The following is a 20,902-nucleotide window of genomic DNA, read 5'->3' as shown; positions in this document are numbered from 1 at the left end:
CCACAGGTGTCAAACGGTAAAAAAGAGAACTTGAAGAAAAGAGTATCTTGGAAATAATTATACTACCCACTTCCGGAAAACATCAAGCAAAAAAGATTTAGTGGAAGACAAGATAACCTTTTTCAGGATGCAGGGGTGCAAATATCAAAATGTGATATGAATAGTTTTCAGAAGCAGGCCACAATATTTCAAGTAATTTAAATGAATAGGGACAAGGAAAGCGGTTGGTAAATACAGCTTTATTTATGAAAACACCATTAAGTATATACTTTTCATTTTTGCAATAATATAATAGTTCTGAGTGAAAGACAGTGAAACCTGGATATTAAACCACTCTCATTCTGAAGTGGTACAAAAGATAACAATATTGGTCACCTACAAAAAAAAAAGAAAATATTACAACAAATTATAATTGTGTGTACATAAGGCAGTCATTCAATTCACAATTACAAATACAGCTTCAAAGTAAAATCTTATCCCATCCCTTTTCATTTATTTTAGTTACTCTTTTTGCTTCACTTTCTCATGTGTTTTTGACACAAATGCACTTTGCACTCTCTCTCCTCCAGTAGCTCTTTACACAGGAAGTATCATGAAAGCACTGAAGTGAGTTTTTTTTTTTTTTCTTTTTTCTTCACACCGACTTGCGGTGACATGCTCTCTGTCTTCCTGAGAAGTTATCTTGTTATTGTACCTGTGTGTGTTTGTGTGTGTGTGTGTGTGTGTGTGTGTGTGCATGTGTGTGTGTGTTTAATTAGCTGAATTCTCTGATGAACCAAAATTATGAGGCATCATCTTTGGTTGCCATGAGAGGATTCAGGGAGGAATTCTCTATCCTTTACACTAAGAAGAGAGTTTTTGATTCATGATTTCTGTCTTCTCAAGCACAGACCTATCATGCAGCACATACACTGTTGCATCGCAGCACATGAAATCGGTCTGTCTGAATGTGCCCATGAACCACCGTGGCTCAAATACGTTTCTTTTTAAATGTCAAGATGTGATATTTGATTCTGTTTTCCTCCTGATAATCTACATTCTCATGGATTTTGTGTCATTACCTGCTAAAACTTCAGTTCTTTCTCTCTAATGTAGTCTGTCACATGTGCTAAATGAGAATGCTGAGAAATTAAAAAAAAAAAAAAAAAAGTATGAACATAAATAAAATTAGATTGGTCAGTCAGTACGCATATCCTGTAAACGTGTATGCTCTGTGATAGATCAAAAGCGAGTATAATATACCTTAGTCCTGTTTGTTTGGCCTTTTCCATTCATTTCAGATTCCTATGTGAAATTCATGAAGCATTCAAAGGCCTCCCAGAAGGATTATACATATACACCACAGTCCAAAAGTATTTGGACAGTGAAAATGTTTTCATGTTTGGAATCTGTACTCCAGCCTGTTTCAAATGAAAAAAAAAAAAGCCTATGAAGCCAAAGCGCAGACTGTCATCTTTAATTTGAGGGCGTTTACATCCTTATCAGGAAATATGTGTAGGAATTACGTTAAGGGGACCAAAATAATTTGAAAATTGGCTGCTTTGCTGTGCCTTGGCCAGCTGTGTGGCATTTGCATTTGGAGTCAGTTTCTACTGTCTCTCAACGTGAGGACCTAAGAAGTGTCAATGCCAGTAAAGCAGGCCATCACAAGGCCAGAAAATTAGAATAAATCAGAGGCATAGCCAAAACATTGGGAGCCAAAACATGGAAGACTACAGTAGTGGATGACCAAAGAATACCTTCAATTGTAAGGAACAAAACCCTTTTCAACTGTCAAACAGATCAAATACACTCTCCAGGATGAAAGCATACATGTGTCAAAGACTACTATAAAGTGAAGACTTCAACAGCATAACCATTGCCAGATGCAAACCACTGGTAAGCCTCAAGAACAGATTGGCCAGGTTAGTTTGCTAGGAAGTACATGAAAAGATACAGTGTTCTGGAACAATGTCTTATGGACATATCAGATTAGTATAACCTGTACCAAAATGTGGGAAAGAGGAAAGTGTGGAGAAAGAAAGGAAATGATCCATGATACAAATGCATGCATAATCCAAAGCATACCACCTCATATATGAAACATATATTTAGGTAATATGGCGGTAGTGTTGTGGTTTGGGCATGTATGGCTACCACTGGAACTGGCTCACTTGTCTTTATTGATGATGTGACTGCTGATGGCAACTGCAGGAGGAATTCTGAAATGTTCAGAAACATCTTGACTGCTCAGATCTGACCATATGCCTCAAAAATCATTGGACATCACTTCACCTTGTACCAGGATCATGACCACAGACACACAGCTCAAGCAACCACGGTTTTGAGTTTGTCAGGGCTAGAAAATGGAATGATCTTGACTGGCAAAATCAATCAGTCGACCTGAATCCAGCTGAACCCGCATTTCAATTACTAAAGACAAGATTGAAGACAAAAAGCCCCTAAAACAGACACAGAAATGAAGCTGGCTGCAGTGCAGGCCTGGCAGAGCACCACCATGGAAGATGTTGAGTGTCTGGTGATGTCTACAGGGCACAGACTTCAGGCAGTCATCGAATGCGAAGGGTTTGCATCCAATTGCAAAATATTATATAAACTTATTTTAAGATTATGTTAGTTTGTCCAGTTACTTTTGGTTCCTTAAAATAGGGGACAATGTTTAAACATTTCTGTAATTGCTCCACCAACCACCTGTTATGGATGTAAACACCCTCAGATTAAAGCTGACAGTCAGCAATTATCCTCATATTCACTGTTTTATTTGAAATCCACTGTGCTGGAGTACATAGCCAAAACAACAAAAATTGTGTCACCGTCCAAATACTTATAGACCAAACTGTATTTTTACACAAGGCAAGATGTACAGAATGACCAGAATAAAAAAAAAAAAAGGGGGGGGGGGGTGTTCACAAGGAATAAATGACGGATGTATCATCCTATGAGATGTGTTAGGTTATACTTCATGGGCCCCGAGCCAATCACACTGTGTGATACCTTGTTCCATTCACCTACTGTACCTTTCTCATACAGCAATTAGCATTTTTATGAAGATTTTTTATCCCTTTTTTTTACAAGGATCAAGCAGAGCCAAATTTCTAATTCCAAAAAACAAAAAATACACCCTTTGCTTCAATGTACACTGAGAATCCACATAATTGAAAACAAAACTGAATAATTATATTATAAAAGTGAACTAGCTTCATTTACCTTACAACTTTCCATGGTGTAAAATAATTTGACTTTGTGTTGAGGATTGAGAGATTATTTATTTGAAGAAACAATTTATTCAAATACAATCTCCAAGAATCCACCAGGAAGCTCACACTACTCATGAGAATCATCTGTCATTCAGGAAGCAGGATTACTTAGTGTCGTGAAAAAGTATTTGCCCTCTTCCCGATTTCCTCTATTACTGCATATTTGTCACACTGAACGGTTTCAGATCATTGGAGAAAATGTAATATTAGACAAAGGGAAACTGAGTAAACACAAATCACTTTTTTTTTTTAAATGATCAATTCATTTATTAGATTAAGCTGACTGAACACAGCCAGGCTTGATTGTAGTCAGCCCTGCATCTAAACCTCACTCATATTGAACCTTACCATCAAAGTGAAGTATTCACCACAAAGTTTCTACAACCGCACTATCCCATCAAAAGAAATTGTTGTTGAAATATATCAGTCTGTATAGGGTTACAAAGCCTTTACTAAGGCTCTGGGACTTCAACCACAGTGAAAGCCATTATCTCCAAATGGAGAACACTTGGAACATAGAGGAATCTTCCCAGTTGTGGCTGGCCTGCCAAAATCCTAGGATGCAGCAACAACTCATCCAGGATGTCACAAAAGATCATAGAAGAACATCCAAAGAACTGCCTCAGCTAATTTCAGAGTTAAAGATTCCACAATAAGAAAGAGACTGAAAAAAAAAAGGGATTCCTGGGAGAGTACCAACGTGGAAACCATTGCTACTCAAGATAAACATCAATGCTCGTCTCACTTTAGCAAAAAAGCCTTTTGGGATAATGTTCCATGGGCAGATGAGAACTTTTTGGATGACACAGGTCCCATTAGGTCTAGCATAAAGCAAATACAGCATTTTACAGTAAGAACATCATACCAACAGTCAAACATGGTGATGGGGATGTTTTGCTGCCTTGTGACCTGGACAACTTGCCATTACAGAAAGAACCATGAATTCTGCTTTGTACCAGAACTTTGTTAAAGTTATCTGTCTGTGAGCTGAAGTGCGATTGGGTTATTCAGCAAGACAATGCTCTAAAACACAAAAGCAAGTCCACATCTGAATGACTGAAAAGAAACAAAATGAAAGTTTTGGAGTGGCCTAGTTAAAGTCCTAACTTGAACCCAATAGAGATGCAATTTGTGCTAAGGAACCTACCAATTTGTCTGTATTAAAGCACTTCTGCAAAGAAGAGAGGGCTAAAACTCCTCCACAGTGATGTGAAAGACCGATATCAAATTATAGGAAGCGTTTAGCTGCAGTTATTGCTGCTAAAGGTGGTGCAACCAGTTATTAAGGTTAAGGGGCCAATTACTTTTTCAAATGGGTGATGTAGGTGTTTGATAATTTTTTCAATTAAATAAATGAAATAATTTTTAAAAATGTTTTGTTTTTACTCGGGTTCCCTTTGTCAAACAATCAGTGTGACAAATATGCAATAATAGAGGAAATCAAGAAGGGAGCAAATACCTTTTTCACAGCACTGTATTATTTGAAATGCTTCTAGTTTCATACAAATTTGTTGTGGAATTATTATTATTATTGAAATGGCTTATTTTAAACAGTTTTATTTGATTAATTTAGAAAATGTTACATACTTAAGGAGAAAGAAAATAAACACAATATAGGAGGTTGGCCCAATTTTGAGTTTCTGTTTATAACTCCAGTCTTTCCTGGATTTCTTTTTTTGAACTCTAGATCATCAGGAAATGTAATTTAAAGCTGTTGAGACAGCTTTGCAATCCAACTTGGTTTTTAGCAAGTTCAAGTCACCACTGAGTTAGTAAGTGTGTTTACTGACATGTCAACAACACTTTTTTATTTTAATTTTTTAAACACATCCACAAAAGTTGGGTGAGCTTTTCTCACATCAATGTGTCCGCCGGGTCAAGTTAATAGTCCAGTAAGGATATCCAAACTATTTTCAGACTTTCTTGTTGAAATAATATTAATTAAATGACTAAAGTATGCATTTACCACTTATTTACTTCCAGAAGAAGTCAAAAACAGCATTGTCTCACCCCCCAACATCCGACTCCAACTCCTAACATCAATAATCTAATTTAGATGACTTTCAATCTTTCTTAAAAATAAAGCACACTTTTACATTGGTACAGAACAATTTTTTCCATGCAGTGAACATAAACAAGAAGAGCTGTACATTTTTTGACACCAGTGTATCTGCAGGTTTATTCTCAGCATTCTACTGGTCGCTATTAAATAAATATAATCTCAATGTTCATAATACTCAAACTTCAAAATAATCTCCTAACACTTTGCAAGGATGCGTTCACTGGCACATAGAAAAGCAACAAAGCCTGACAGCTGATTGGCTGGAAGTTTTCATATCAAAGCGACGGTGTCCATTTTCACACTGGAGACTAAAACTATCATATAAAACAATTATACAATCTGTATAATAAGCCATATAAAATATCAATGTCGACTACAAAACAAGCAATATGTACAACGAGTGTCTACGAAAGAGGTCATGGAATCCTGTACATCTTCAGGTAGTGGTTCATTTCCTAGCAGTAACTTTTTTAAAATGGTACTGTACTATCATATTCGGGAAGCCTACGATGGTATTCACCATGTCAAATGTAACACACTCTCATCTACAATCTATTGTAGTGCATTATACTGTACATACAGTGGGACATTCAAAATGTGTGGCTCTCTGTCCCTGAATGCATATATTATTCAGTTGTTCATCTGTGAGTCCACAGTTATACAACAATGCAAGATTCATTATAGGTAAAAGGCATATCTATGCTGCTTAATATTTTTCAGACTACAGCTGCTTTTAAGTCTTAGTCCAAACGTACACACACCCCTCTCTCCCCAACTGGCCTTAAAACAAGATTTATAATATCATCTATTTAGAACAATACACTCCTGCGTTCATTTTGCATTATTGAGGGGGAAAAAAATAAAATCCATGCAATGCAGATGTGGCATCATGGTACCTGTGTTAACGAGCGGAAGCAAAGAAGGAAACCATGGCAACAAAAAGCAGGCAGTTGAAAAACTTTGAATCCAAACAAAACGCCACTTTACACTCCACTGTAAAATCTGAATGTGAAAACGCCGGCCTATACAACAACAACAACAAAAACACCCATATATTTTATTGCAAAAAATCTCTGGATAGTTTCATTGGCCTTTAACAAATTGCTTTTTTTTTTTTTTTTGTTTTGAAGCCTGATATACGCTATATACCACAACACAAAAATTCCCTCCCTGGCTACCAAGCTCAGCCGTGTCAACAGTCAAACACCCAAGCCCTCGTTACTGTGCAGATGAACAGACAGCCGGACGGACAGACAGAGTGCTGCTGTGGGGAAGTGGCTATGAACTCAGCATCTCTACTGGAAGAACAAAAAAACAAAGTGCGTTGATCACTCGACCTCCATATTCACCAGGGCGGTACCTGACTGTGCAATGTCATAACACAAACAAACAGGCTTTGGAACTTTGGAAATCAACAAAGTTTTTAGCATGCAAGTTCACCACATATGCAATATTTTGTAGGGGGTTTGGGGGTAAAAAATTAAATAAAAAGAAGCCAAACACATCATCATCCACGTTAACTTCTGGTTAAGCACCTGATCTGTAAATTATGACCAGAAGATCTGGCCTTTCCATGCTTTCTTTAAAGAAGTCTGCAGAGATACAGTAACAATACCACCCAGCTACAGTAAAACCACCCTGAACTTATTCAGTTAGCGAAAGACATATCCTCCTCTTCAAGTTGAAGTGGAATATAAGAAAGAAAATCATTTACATTTTCGATAACACTACACTACAAAATGAATTGTCTGTCGTTCCATCATTTCTCCTTCCCCATATAGTAAAAATTTGAAAAAACAGTTAAATTACTTAATTTCTTACAGCAGGGGCAGGCACAATCAAATGAGAAAACAGCCATTTCTTTCTCATCCTAAATTGTTCTTCAAGATGTAATTTTTGCCCTATTCCAATATTTATGGGATACTTGCTTTATATTCCTGACTGTTTGAGTTAAATTTGAGGTTGTGACCATATATGGAATGGAAGTGAAACTTTTTGACTATTGAGTGCTTGTTTTATGACTACCGATTTGACAGTCCACTGTGTTTTCCAGTAGTTTCACTGTAATTGGTGGAAAAGCCTATGATGTCATCACTGTGCAGGACACAGAGAGTACTGCAGACCAGAGCCATATTGATATAATCTAAGATGTAAATTTTAGGATGTAAACAAAAATGTGAGGGAGATGCACTTTTTTTTCAAGGGGGGCATTATGGCACATCTTCATTGTTTTGTTAAATCTCTGGAAATTTCATTGAAAACCAATGTGATCAGCCAGGTGCATTTGAAAGGGTGTGAAAGATATAATTTGACAAAAAGTCTGAGTAATCAAGTACAATGTGTATCTGGGCGTTGGAACGTGTACATAGTGCAGCTATGTAATTGCTAACCCCGCAATGTACCAGCACTCTGGTGCTAAATGTCAATGGTAATGCTGCGATATGACTGTGTTTTACAGCTGCCATGTACTAGTCACAACGGCTGTGTTTTAAAGGTTACTGCTAGTAGTATATGAAGGTTAAAGCAAGTCTGGTAATGACTGATAAAGTCGGAAAACCCGAAGTTCATCTCGCTATATCTTAAGTGATAATAATTAAGACAAAAACAGAGGGAAGGGAAGATGAAATAAAGTAACAAATTATATAAGTGACAAACTATTATCTATATATATATATATATATATATATATATATATATATACATATATATACACATATATGGATGATAGTTTGTTTCTGTTACGTTATTTTAAAGATAGCAACATAGCATTCATGTTGATGAAGTGAAGGTATAAACAAGTCAGTGATGAAATACGGAGGGCGGGGTTCCACAGGCAGGTGTGGGACCCACACTGTCCCCACACACAGGTAGCTGATGACTGGCGTCATGGAGACATGCCTCACTCAACTCCTCCGCTTCAGCAGTTCAGCTGGGAAAGTAAGACAAGAGCAACAGTTTCAAGGATTACATCAACTGACCAACAGTCTGCATCATGATTTAATAATTCATTCACCATATAAAAATGAACCATTGACTAAAATCAGAGTTGGAAAACCCAGGTTCAGAAAGAAAAATCCTCCCTAGTATTTTGTTACAATTGTCTGGTTTTGATAATTAACTCAATTCTTCAGCTAAGAAATCAGCTGGCTGAGTTTATGGGTGGAAGAAACACATGGCATGACTTTTACTTTCTGACCCCTGGACTTTCCTCCTCAGACTTAAAGGTAAAATGATGAATAACCAGTAATAATTACCTTAATTTTTAGATAACACAGAATCTAAAAACTAGCCGATACCCGACAAACCAGCACTGACCAATAATTGTCAATAATAATAATCCTATATTCAGCAGCTAATAATGTTACAATGAATCAATACAGCTTTATTATTGACCATGGCTAAGAATGTTACTATATGTTCCCAAACGTATTAATTAGTGTTTAGATGATACTTTAAAAGTCATTGCATTATTATAATCATCATTAGCATTTTCTTATTTTTCACATCACTGGTCAGTTTTTGCATTGCCACTGAGGATTTCCTTACCACCACCACCACCACACATGTAGAAGCTTGTGATTCACTGTCAATGCCACAGGGTGGCGACGTTGAACTACATTAAAAGTATTCACATCTTGACAGGTTGTCTTTTGGAATGAGTGGTTTTGGAGTTGTGCTAAGCTCTTAAACAGCTCTCTCTTTATAAAATAATTTACAATTTATTTTATTTTCTCTAGAAGATATACATACAGAAAGGCCATAAAATTGATTATTAATGCTGTTCAGCCTGTCTCAGCTAGTTATTTTGGCTGCTGTCTTGAGCAGGGATGTCTAGAGCCACAGGGTGGCCACAGAGTCAGTTGTTTTTTTGTCTTTGATGTTACTGAGCATGTGACTGATCCACAGCAGGCCACCTGTATTTCTAGATGTAAATCAATCACTGATTTTTAAAGGAAAACAAAACCTTTGCAGGCTACGTGCCTCTCCCGAGCCAGGGCTTGGAATGCCAGGCTGTGTTAAGCCTGGTCTACACCACCCCCAAGGTGCTCTGCTAACGCTATACGATTGAGCAAACTATTCTATGCATCAGCAACTGCGGACGCTGAATAAATTCAATTTTAAAAAAAATATGTATAGCGCTTTTTACAGAGAACTGTCACACAGACACTTCACAGAGTTGCAAGGCAAGAGACACATCAAACAGAGCAAACACCAGGCCTGAACCTCCAAATAGCAAGTACGTAAGGTAAATAATTTGAGGGTCTCCTTCCCCAGTGGGAAGGAAACCCTGAAATGGCGGTGAGAAAAAACTCCCCACTGGGAAGAAATCTCGAGAGGAACCCGGCTATAGAGGGGGCGGGGGCATCCTTCACTGGCCAAATGCTCTCTGATATCAGCGTACAACAGAAGGGGGGGAGTGGACGCCAGCGAGGCGTGCGGGAGAAACGTTACCCCGGAGGATTTACTTGGTCATGGCGGAGGGCGCCCCGGAGCGGTGGAAGTGGACGATCTGCCATTTGCTGTCTCGCCGGTGCCAGATGCGCGTCTCCTCGGACTGCGCGGTGCGCGGCATGCCGTTGGTGTCGATGTACTGGGTGATGCGGATGTAGGCGATGCAGGCTGCCTCCTCGCCGATCAGGTGGATGTGCGGGTTCAGGATGGTGGTGTGCACCGGCTTGCTGTTCTTCGACCACACTGACAGGAGCAAAACAAAACAAGGAAACACACTGTCATTGATGTGAAGCACTTACGTAGCACCCCCGGCCTGGAATTAGCTGCTTGAGTGCTAATAGCTCCCCCTTGTGGATAATCTTCAGCCTGCTAAACGGGAGTGAGTGATAGAGTGAGTGAGTGATCCATGAGGTGCTTTGCATCTATAAAAAAAACCCTTGAAACGATTACTACTATTAAAATTTAATAAGCAGTATTAAGCATTATTACACATTCTTACCTCATCGAACATTATTAAACACAATAAAACATGATTGAACGTCATAAAAATTCTGAGATACAGCACAAAAAAGCGTTTGGTTTCTGAATAAAAATAGTTTCCCGGGGCCTTGAGGTGGTTGTGAAGCTTGTGCTTGCTGCTTTCTCCCGACACACTTACAGGCACAGCAAAGCGTTGTGAAGGGGAAGCGGCCTCAAAGGAAAAACTCATTCAGAAACACGTCTCAGAAACCTTGCCTTTGAAAGTCATAAAATGCCGCATCTGTGGAAAGTCTCATTCCTTTCTCATTCCTTTCTTTCCCCTCAGTCACTTCCTGTGATGCAGCTAGTGCTGCTCTTATGTAATTCTGATGAGGGAAAATGGCCCTGGCTCTCTGTAAATTCCACACGACACTGATGTAACTCGCAGACAAAAGCTCCTCGTCAGTCATTCAGTGAACCGGCCCAGCTGAACAATCCTTCTGCTTCCATTTATTTTTTTTCAAATTTAGTCCTAAACGTACCGAAGCAAAACTGCGTGTAGATTTTAAATTCACTAATTTACAGATAATATAATTGTTTTCGCATTACCCTCCATTCTGACTTGTCCCCTCATTAGCAGAGTTTTGGGGGGTGGGGGAGCACTGCAGTCGGCAGAGTGAATCCCTCGTTTTAGCGGTTGTCAGTCCGCCATGCTCTCGGTCTTATCGGCGCCCATTTAAAGCCATTTCCTCTTCTGCCGGGGAATGAACCGCGAACATCGACCAATTAACCTCGAGTGCTGATAATAACAAGGATCCTGCCATAGAGCCCACAAGCATATCATATCAGATCATATCTTCAGGACGTACAGGACGTCGGTGGTTACGGACCCTGAAGATTAGTCAGACTTTTCTTTATTTCACACATCATAGGTTTGCCCTTTTTTACTCTCTCCCCTGTTTCTTAATGTACCTCTGATTTGCTGAACCACATTACAAGAAATTTGCTGCAGTTAAAGTCACTTATTTTTCGTGATAATTGACTACGCTAGCAAGCACACTTAATCTGAGCACTTTTTTACAATAGAGCTATATCCTTAGTGTAATGCAATGTACATAATCGGGGAAAATTGCATCGTGGGTAACAGACATTGATGCGGGGAGCTGGTGGAGGTTTTATTTGAAGAGATCCAGGTTAATGCAGTGGGGATTTATTAAAGGAATCCCTGATGGAGCCCGGGGTTTCTTCTGGGCTAACGAGGCGTGCAGTCGATGCCAGCAATCTCTCATCCAGCACACAGCACACAAAGGAGCAGGCTCAATGGTTCTTACGGTTCTCAAAGTAAAACCGGTGGAAGTCCAGGCCCTCCACCAAATTGCCGAGGGCCTCGGGTTCGAAAGCCGTCACACTGGGATCGCACATCTTCCTGTGGATAAAAGAGAGAGAGAGGGAGGGGGCATGGGGGGACTATCTTTAGAACAGAAGTGCAAGAGGAGGAACTGACCTGGAAAAACAATAACTGAATAAATAATTTTTAAATCGCATGGCTTTTTTTCTCATGCAGCACGGACAGTGCGGTGGTTGTGGCAGATTTTATTTTGAGGTGGTGGCGTGGCACGGTGTGGGCAGAAATTTGGCACTGCCATGTTACCACGCCATGTCACACTCTGTGAAGGAACCCGATCCTTCCCCGGGAACCGCTACGTCGGCTGACGGTTTAGGTACTGGATACATCAGCTGTCCTACTACTGTCCGGACAGCCTGTTGAAATCCATACCCAGACACTGGGATATCCCCAGAGGACCCAGGGTCTTTCAGATTCAATGTGTGGTCTCATTGGGACAGACGGTTGTACTAATTTTGCACAGGACTGAACTAAAGGACCTGTACCCTCTTTGTGTTGGACACTAAAACTCCTGTTACACTCCAGTGGTTCCTCCATCATCATTTGCAATCATTTTAGCACACTTGAATAAAGGTTTTAGGGCTCGATTTACTAAGACATTTGGCTCAGGAAACCAATAAGATGACCAATGGTGGGTGTGATACATGACCAGTAACATGACCAATGATGCATATGACGAGGTGGCCGAGTGGTTAAGGCGATGGACTGCTAATCCATTGTGCTCTGCACGCGTGGGTTCGAATCCCATCCTTGTCGAGAATGTCTTTACTAGTATCTTGAAGTTCTCACTCTTTAGTGATACGCTAGTACAGGGGTGGTCAACCCTGGTCCTGGGAAGCCGCAGGGTCTGCTGGTTTTTGTTTTCACCTTAAATACAACAACGCCTTAGACAAAAGAAACAGGTGTGGTGAGTTAACTGTAATCAGCTGCTTTAATTGATCAATTAAGTGCCGAGTAAAAACAAAAGCTAGTAGACCCTGCGGCTCTCCAGGACCTGGATTAGCCACCCCTGCACTAGTAGCTTCATCACTTTCATGTTGCATTTCACTTTGGATAAAAGCATCTGCCAAATAAAATGTAATGTCATGGTATTTGCTTTGCAGCAATCATTAGTTCAGCTATCCGTTTTGCAGGTGCTATAAGGTTTTGCACACACTAAAAGTCTTAAAATCAGGTCCTTAATGTCTAAATCACATAAAAGGTTAGAAAGCATCACAGCCTCATCACAGTTAGTCTTTGGAGCAGTGATAAGCCACATTGTCTAGAATCCATTGCTGTTGATTGCCAATGCCTATAGTATTGAGCATGTCGCTTTCATTATTTGATAACTATTGTATTCATCCTCAACATTCATAAAACATTTTTTTTAATCAGTCAAAACAACGGACACTGTATAATCAGGGATTATGAAAGAGGCCTCAGTTTCCATGTAGCCTGTTTAATCTTAATGAAAAATAGATGACATTCTGGGACTTACGTGCAGCCTGAATGCACAAAGAAAAAAGACACAGAGTTGCATCATTCCTGGGACTTACGTGTAGCTCTCAAAGTCTCCATTACTGATGGCTTCTATTAGCTGCTCAGTAACTTTGATGATCTCCTGCTTCCTCGCTGTAAGAGAGAGAACACAGCCATTACCCCCCACACAGAGGAGAGAGTAAGGGACCAGGGGCCCTGAGGGGGATTGCGAGAGGAGATTTATTTCATTTGCAACAGGCAGAGCCAGCTCGTCTGTCTTTGTGGGCACTTATTTGTCCATTTCAATGAAAATGAAAAAGAAAATTTACAAAATTGTGTGTGTGTGTGTGTGTGTGTGTGTGTGTGTTTGTGCATGTATGTTTGCAAGTGTGCTTGTTTTTTTATGAGTGTCGCTACATGAGCTTGTGTGGGTGTGAATGCATAAGTGTATGTTTACATGTGATACATGTGACACTGCATGCATGAGTGTGTGTGTGTGTGTATGTGTGTGCATGAGTGTGTACAATCGGGTGTGTGCATGTTTGTGCGTGTGCATGAGTGTGTGTACAATCATGTGCGTGCGCGTGTGTGTTTGTGTGCGTGTATGTGTCTGTGTGTGACAGTGCACGTGAGCGAGCATGTGTGTGTTTGTATAAGAGAGAGTGCGGGGGCTGTGTGCCGCCCACACAGATAGCAGAGTTGGCTCTGCCCGCAGTCAGAGAAATAGCTCTCTTCCCACCAACGCAGGGAAAGAGACACACTGGCGGAGAGAGATCACACAGCACTCATACAATCCTCCCCTTCATTAAACACCGACTCCAGATCCGCCTGATGCAAAACTCTAACCATTTTATGAATTTAAAAAAACTACTCTTAAAAGGGTTAAATCCCATGGTTCTTTTCCAAGAATGAAACTCAGCAGTCAAAGGATTTAAACCAGGGTAAGAACTTGAGGTCTATTCAAGTTTTGGAAATACAGTATATTTTAGCAGGGGGTCCAAATTATTTAGGGGGACCTCATCTGAGGGGGTCAACATAAGGAAAGAATTAGGCAAATTTTGGAATATTTTTGACCCTGGTATATCAAAATGAATATTTGGTTTTTCATCACGAGAACAAAGCTAACACTACAGCAAATACCTCCTCTGTTTTGAATATTGTCACCAGACAATTAATCATAATGACAAATTTTCATGTTACAATTTAATAATTCAATTAATTTTATTTGTTAGTCATGAAATTGTGTTGTAAAAAAATCCCTGACCTCATAATCATGACAATATAACTCACAGGCATAAAATCCAATGATGAATGGAAACCATGGAAACCCCTGACAGCCCTTACAGTAATGTGACCTGACAACTGTAAACCATAGCAACACAACCCACACAGTAACAAAACCTGCCAATTAATGAAAATCATGGAAACAACAACATACTGTACCCCAATAGGCAAGCATATGGCAACCACACTAGCAACAGAACCTGACAACCAAATATAGAGATCCAAATTTTTTTTTTTTTTTAATTGCACATTTTTATTTTATAAAATTTTCCTGATTCAGCAGCTGCTTCATCACAATTCATGATCATTTGTTTCTTAAGTATTGTTAATTTAATGCTTGCATACATGCACCATGACTACCATTTATTGGTGTTACAGACAAAGGTGATCATGAGTACATCACTGCAGACCAGTATACAGCTTGCTAGTTAATTTGACTCATGAACTAATAAAATAATATAATGAATATAATGAATAATGAATTAGTATGTTGAAATAATGAGCAATAAAAAGCTAATATTATATAATATTAATGACTGAAACATCAAACTAGTTTTTTGTATGCTCCTGGGCATGCTTAAGTGCTCTATCCACTACATTTTTGGCTAACAAGATCTGCTGACAAACTGTAGGCTAGCTGTATGTAGCAGAGTGAGTCAGGTCTGTTGTGAGGTCTAATTCACAAAAAATTCACAATGGTTCATATTCTCCCAGAATAAATATTAAAAAACACAGACCTTCTTTGCTAGCTTGCTACTCATCACATTTAATTGAAAAGCTCTTTGTGCAACCAAGGAAAAATGCAGTGTTATCCTCAATAGTTTTTAGCCCTTTCATATGTTTATTGATCTCTCTACACACAGTATTGCATTGTGATTTTAAGCAATATTAATTCGCGGAAAACAAAGCTGTTGGTAACTTGCAGCAAGCTTAAATGTAAAAAAGAGTGATTTTGCTGAATGTCCAAGAAAAACCTGAAATGTTGTGGGGTGGTCCTTGTGGGCGATTAGGCCCATCCTGGTCCCTCCTGCGTAGATTTGGCCCTGTCCTGTACCCTGAACCTCCATTCCACATCTGGGCATACTACTGTAAGTGACATGACCACAAAAGCCTGGGCAGAGCACTCCTGCAATACTTCTCTGCCATGACTAGCTTCTTCAGCGTTAGCTGCTCGGTGTTGTCAAAGTTAGCATTACGCTCACCAATACCCTCCTCATCCTGTATTCTCTAATGAGAACATCCTGTATGTGCGAGCACTGGAAAGGCAGATATAAGATCTGTTGTGCTTTTAGGAAATCCTCCGTCAAGTTGCTCCACAAAATTGCTTTCAATATATTCAGTTTTGACTGATCACACAAGGCTCCTTTAAACAGATGAGTCACAGATACTGACTCCATTTTGTTGCCTCAATGAGCCACCAGCTTCTTTCAAGAACTCATTTCTGTGGCCCATCCTTCTCCATGGGCTCTTTAAGGTGACTTCTTGTTGCCTCCAGGGTTGAGTTAACAGTGGCAACATCCATGTTAGATTCAATTCCGTCTAAATTGTGATACCATCACATTACCAGCGCTGGCATAAATCCTGAGAATTCAAAGGAAGAAACCTGTTTCAAATAGACCCCTGCAATTGATTCCAGGCTTCTGAATACCTCACTAAGGCGAACACTGAAAAGCTCCTTGATCGTGATCAGTGGGGAATTTGAAACCCCTTCCATCTCCTGGAGCTAGGTCACATGACCAGTTGAGTGCTTGCAATAATAATCAAGTGCGATAATGGCCTCTTGAAACCATCATGCAAGCCACGTTATCGGCTTCTTGGCTTGCTACAAGTGCTGGGCTGTACGGTGGGCGTTCTTCAGAAAAGGGCTATTTTTCCTCGCCATTTGTAAAACCAGTCAGAACCTTTGAAAAGTCCAAGAAGAAATACTGTTGACTCCACTACTTTCAAGCAGGTTATATTTTAAAATCTCTTCGTTATGATTGAAAATATGATGTTAATTTATTTTCACTTAATTTTCTAATATCCATATTGTAACATGTAATCATGTTCACAAAATAGGCCTATGCTCGCCTAATGTTAACAATGTTACTATGATCATGGATAACTTCCATAAAGACGCTAATATATTGAGCTGTGTTGTGAAATACAACTTTAATAGATCAGTTCATGTAGCTATTGAACAGTGGCATGTCTAAATAGCTAATTAATGAGATGGCTAGCTAATGGGCTATCAAATCAAGGGCAGGTAAACTTGTAACTTGCCACCACTTCCACACTCCAAAATGACCTCGTTTGCCTCCACCTCGTTCTCTTGGAGGATTTTGTCGATTGTCTGATGGATTGTCACGGCATTTACAGGACGCCATTCTATATATTATTTCCTCTCTCAGAAATCATGCCTGCTACGAGATAAATGCAGGCGCGCAGCTTTCTACAAATAGTGATACCCGTGATCGTGCCCACAAGCATGGAAAGATAGTCGCCGTTTTATATTTTGCCTCTTGACTCCAGTGCTTTGGCATCTTGCTTTTCTCCACATGATATGGAACCTGTATGAGGGCTTTCCCCCAATACAGAGTTGACATCCTGAAAAATCCAGAATAAAATCTGGAAATGCTTTGTATTTCATACTTTGTCTTTTTTGACAGTTTCTTTCTTGGAGCTTTCTTGTGCCAAGGGGGACCAGAGAAGAATTTATTTAAAAGGAATCATACAGTACACACTACTTTTGTTTCTCCCCTGTTGTCAGCCAATTACTTTTTCGTATCGGTGACATATCTTGTTTCTTTATGAACGATTTTCCAAAGAGAATGGTTAAAACAGAATGCAGGATTCAACTGTACAAATTAGGCACAGACTAATTTGCAAATCCAGATTAACACAAAAGCCTTTCTGTACCTACTAGCAATTACCTATTTTAATGCACTGCAATGTTGTATCGAATGGGGAAGATTTAGCACGCTAATGCACTGGATGTTATAATACAGGGAACCGGTTATCAAGCTTATGGACTTCACTGTATAATGCAGGAGAACAGTTAGAGTGCTAATGCGCTCCAAGGTAACGTGCAGCTAAAGAGTTAATATTGTAATGCACACACTGAATCATAAGCGTGGGAGAGCAGATGGTCACAGTCTGTTTGAAAGGAGTCAACCCTTCTGACCTTCCAAGGGGTGGGTATGTTCTGCCCTGAATGAGGCCACATACAGTACAATACAATTTTCAAAAAAAAAAAAAGCAGTTTGTACTGAAAGCACTGTTGTGATACTAATCAAGAAAGAGAGCTACAGTTCTCGGATTTGAATTTCCCTGCATTTTCCTCATTTCAAAGGCTTACAGACTCTCAAAGCATGGTTTTGCATAGAAAAATACTGAGGATAATTGAGCAAGCTAAGGTATATTACTGCTGACAACCCAGCCTGGCTTAACAGCTGCCTATGACACTGTAAATCATAGACGTCTTCTGTGCAAGATCCTGGAAATCACCAAGGACACGCATCTCACTGAACTGATGGAGGCCATGCTCCAAAATCGACGCTTCTTTGTAGAAATAGGAGGCAAATTTTGTTCTGGCACCTCCTCAATACAACATCTACACAAACGACCGGCCAAGATGATCTTTGTATTACCACTCAAAGCACTGATTTCAATGAAGTGGAGAAAGTTCTGACTGATTCCCTCTCAAACCTAACCACCTACTATGAAGAGAACATGCTACGTGCGAACCCCTCAAAAACACAAGTCTCTGCTTTTCACCTGAAGAACAGGGAAGCAAATCACAAGCTCAAGATAGCATGGTCTGGCATAGACCTACAACACTCAGCAAACCCAGTCTACCTAGCTGTAACTTTGGACAGGAGTTTAACATACAAGACCCATATTGAAAAGACCAAGGCAAAAGTGAGCACACACAACACTGTTCTTAGCAAGCTCACCAGTATGAGATGGGGAGCATGTCCAAACACCCTACGCTCAACAGCACTCACCCTCTGCTACTCAACCGCTGAATATGTCTGTCCAGCATGGGGAAGATCTGCGCATGCCAAAAAGCTGGATCCTGCTCTCAATACAAGCTGTAGGTGTATAACTGGCTGCCTGAGACCTACAGATACCGGCAGTCTCTACCTACTCTCTGGCATTGCTCCCCCAGAAGTGCGGAGAATAGTGGCAAGCAGACTCGAAAGGCAAAAACAGACCACCGATGAACGACACTCTCTCCATGGCCACACATCTCCACCAAGTCGCCTGAAATCTAGGAAAAACTTCCTGACAACCGTAGAACCACTGAACACCTCACCAGCAGAAGAACGCCTCAACATCTGGAAGGCAAGACTTGCAGAAAGCCCACTCCCGGTAGACATGAAGATTGCACCTGCAGAACATCTCCCTCCAGGCCCCAAAGACAAGTGGGTGGACTGGAAAGCCCTAAACCGTCTTCGTGTCGCAGCGGGAAGATATAAGACGAACCTTCACAAATGGGGATATTCCACCCGCTCAATCATGTGTGACTGCAAAACAGAGCCACAGACCATGGACCACCTCATAAGATGCCCACTGCTGACAGCGACCTGCACCACAGAAGACCTGGCCATGTACACTCTACCGGCCCAGCTTTGTGTAAAGAAGTGGGCAAGCACAGTCTGACGTAGGATACGACTTCTGTGAGATGCAGGAGTGGATTTCAGGAAGACATTTCGTGGAGCAGGGTTGAGAGGGTGAGTTTATTTGCAAATCTTTCAGGATATTTTAATAAATCATAGAACCTGCCATTTCTGGAAGGTCGTATTTGAAATGCAGGAGTGCAGGCATCAAGATTTGTATCAAAGATAGACTGTGTCAAACTAAGAAATGTTCAGTCTATAGCTCTTAGGAAAGACAGTAATGCACAGTAGTTAGCACCCCATTGTGCCTTGTGTTGAACTGGGAAGGCAATTCAGAGCTGATGCCTTAAGCACCTCTTTAAACAGGGGCGACATAGCTCAGGAGGTAAGACCGATTGTCTGGCAGTCGGAGGGTTGCCGGTTCAAACCCTGCCCTGGGCGTGTCGAAGTGTCCTTGAGCAAGACACCTAACTGCTCTGGCGAATGAGAGGCATCAGTTGTAAAGTGCTTTGGATAAAAGCGCTATATAAATGCAGTCCATTTACCATTTAAACAGCGATAGGGTACTGGATTAAGTATGACTGATCGAGCTAGAAGAGAAATGTCATTAAGTTGTAACTAGTCCCGGCCTTAGCCTTTGAGGGGGTCGAAGAAGGGTTTGATTTGGAGGCCACCAACCCCCTAAATTATGTAATGTGTATACATTTTACAATAATTAGGGGGCCCCCTGGTGGCCGTGGGGCCCTAAACAGCCATCATGTGCGTGGCAGCCTTAAGAGAACTTGTGCCACTGAGCAACAGCACTTACTCCTCCTCTCGTTGAAAGGTACGTTTTACAGCACTTACAGTCTCCTCTCATTGAAAGGTACGTTTTAAAAGCTTCGCCATGACTATAGAGTACAACTCCAACTGTAAACCACCGAGGACGCTGCTTTCTTTTTTTGGCTCCCCTATTTTGGAATCGGCAGCTATGCCCAGGGGCGAATTTTGGTTGAAAAGTGAAAGTATTCTAGACCAGAATCTGAGCTCTACTGGGGTTAACTTCACCTCATGCCATCGGCCAGCCTTACCTCTGGTGTCCTCGTCTTCGATGGTCGTGTTGGTGCTCTCCGAAGATTCCTGCAAATGACATGACAGACCATGTCAGGCTCGTCATGATTCGAACAGTGAAAGTGGAAGTTTTTCTCGCTACACGGAGCGAGGCTTGGGTTCACAGTTTAACCCCCCTCCCCTGAAAAAACAAAAAAAATGAAGAAAAAAAACAGTTCTTGCTCCTCCTGTCCTCTGGAAGTTGGCACCTTTGAAAAAAAAAACAATCGTCCGTTGAGCTGCTGTTTTGTCTGTGTGAGTCACTGTGTTTTTGGGCAGGGCAGGACAGGACAGGGTAAGGTACGATAGGAAAGCAGAAAGGGTAACAGCTAAATTGGACAGACCTTTTGCCCCACGACGACCACCGGATAAATATTAAGCGATGGGGTCTGAAAACATTGAAGGTGAAATGAAATTGAAACAACAAAAAAAAAAAAAAGAAAGTCCAGCTCCATTTTTTAGTGGCAGCTTTATTGCTGCTTTGCTTCTGTTGTTGTTTTTTGGTTTTGTTATTTTCGTTACTGCTTTTTGGCAGTCAGATGGGGGGGAGGGGGGGAGTCAGGGGGCAGTGGCACGCTCGACAGAGCTGCCGCATGGCCTTCAGGGTACTGCACACTCACCATGAGCTGGACGCTGGAACTGGACTTCCTTTTCTGGAAGAGAAACGAAAAGGGTTAAAGAGAAACGCACAGGATGAGATGGAGGCCAAGACCAGGATACCACGGAAGGGGAAAGCAGACAGATCCACGGTGTGTGTTTGTACGTGTTTGCGCGTGTGTATGCATGTGTACGGCACACGTGTGTGAGCACGTGCCGTGCCCTCAGACCACGCCGC

At 40.8% G+C, this 20,902-nt stretch overlaps 1 protein-coding gene and 1 non-coding gene across 2 annotated transcripts in view; one reads left to right on the top strand and one right to left on the bottom strand.

Annotated features, from left to right (window-relative positions):
* Window positions 1–220: 220 nt before the first annotated feature.
* The window catches only part of LOC135263599 (calcium/calmodulin-dependent protein kinase type II subunit alpha-like), a 103,110-nt gene continuing 82,428 nt past the window's right edge, over window positions 221–20,902 (bottom strand). The window contains exons 18-23 of the mRNA XM_064351829.1: window positions 20,688–20,720; window positions 20,049–20,097; window positions 13,171–13,246; window positions 11,562–11,656; window positions 9,786–10,014; window positions 221–8,248 (exon numbers count right to left, since the gene is read on the bottom strand). Coding sequence (XP_064207899.1) covers window positions 8,245–8,248; window positions 9,786–10,014; window positions 11,562–11,656; window positions 13,171–13,246; window positions 20,049–20,097; window positions 20,688–20,720 — 486 coding nt within the window. The 3' untranslated portion in view covers window positions 221–8,244. The remainder of the gene's footprint in view (window positions 8,249–9,785; window positions 10,015–11,561; window positions 11,657–13,170; window positions 13,247–20,048; window positions 20,098–20,687; window positions 20,721–20,902) is intronic.
* Window positions 12,310–12,391, top strand: trnas-gcu (transfer RNA serine (anticodon GCU)). The gene has a single exon. It is a non-coding gene; the product is annotated as a tRNA-Ser (tRNA).

This window comes from Anguilla rostrata, chromosome 9 (assembly GCF_018555375.3).
Source record: "Anguilla rostrata isolate EN2019 chromosome 9, ASM1855537v3, whole genome shotgun sequence".
NCBI lineage: Eukaryota > Metazoa > Chordata > Actinopteri > Anguilliformes > Anguillidae > Anguilla > Anguilla rostrata.
This window is presented reverse-complemented; position numbering and strand designations above follow the sequence as displayed.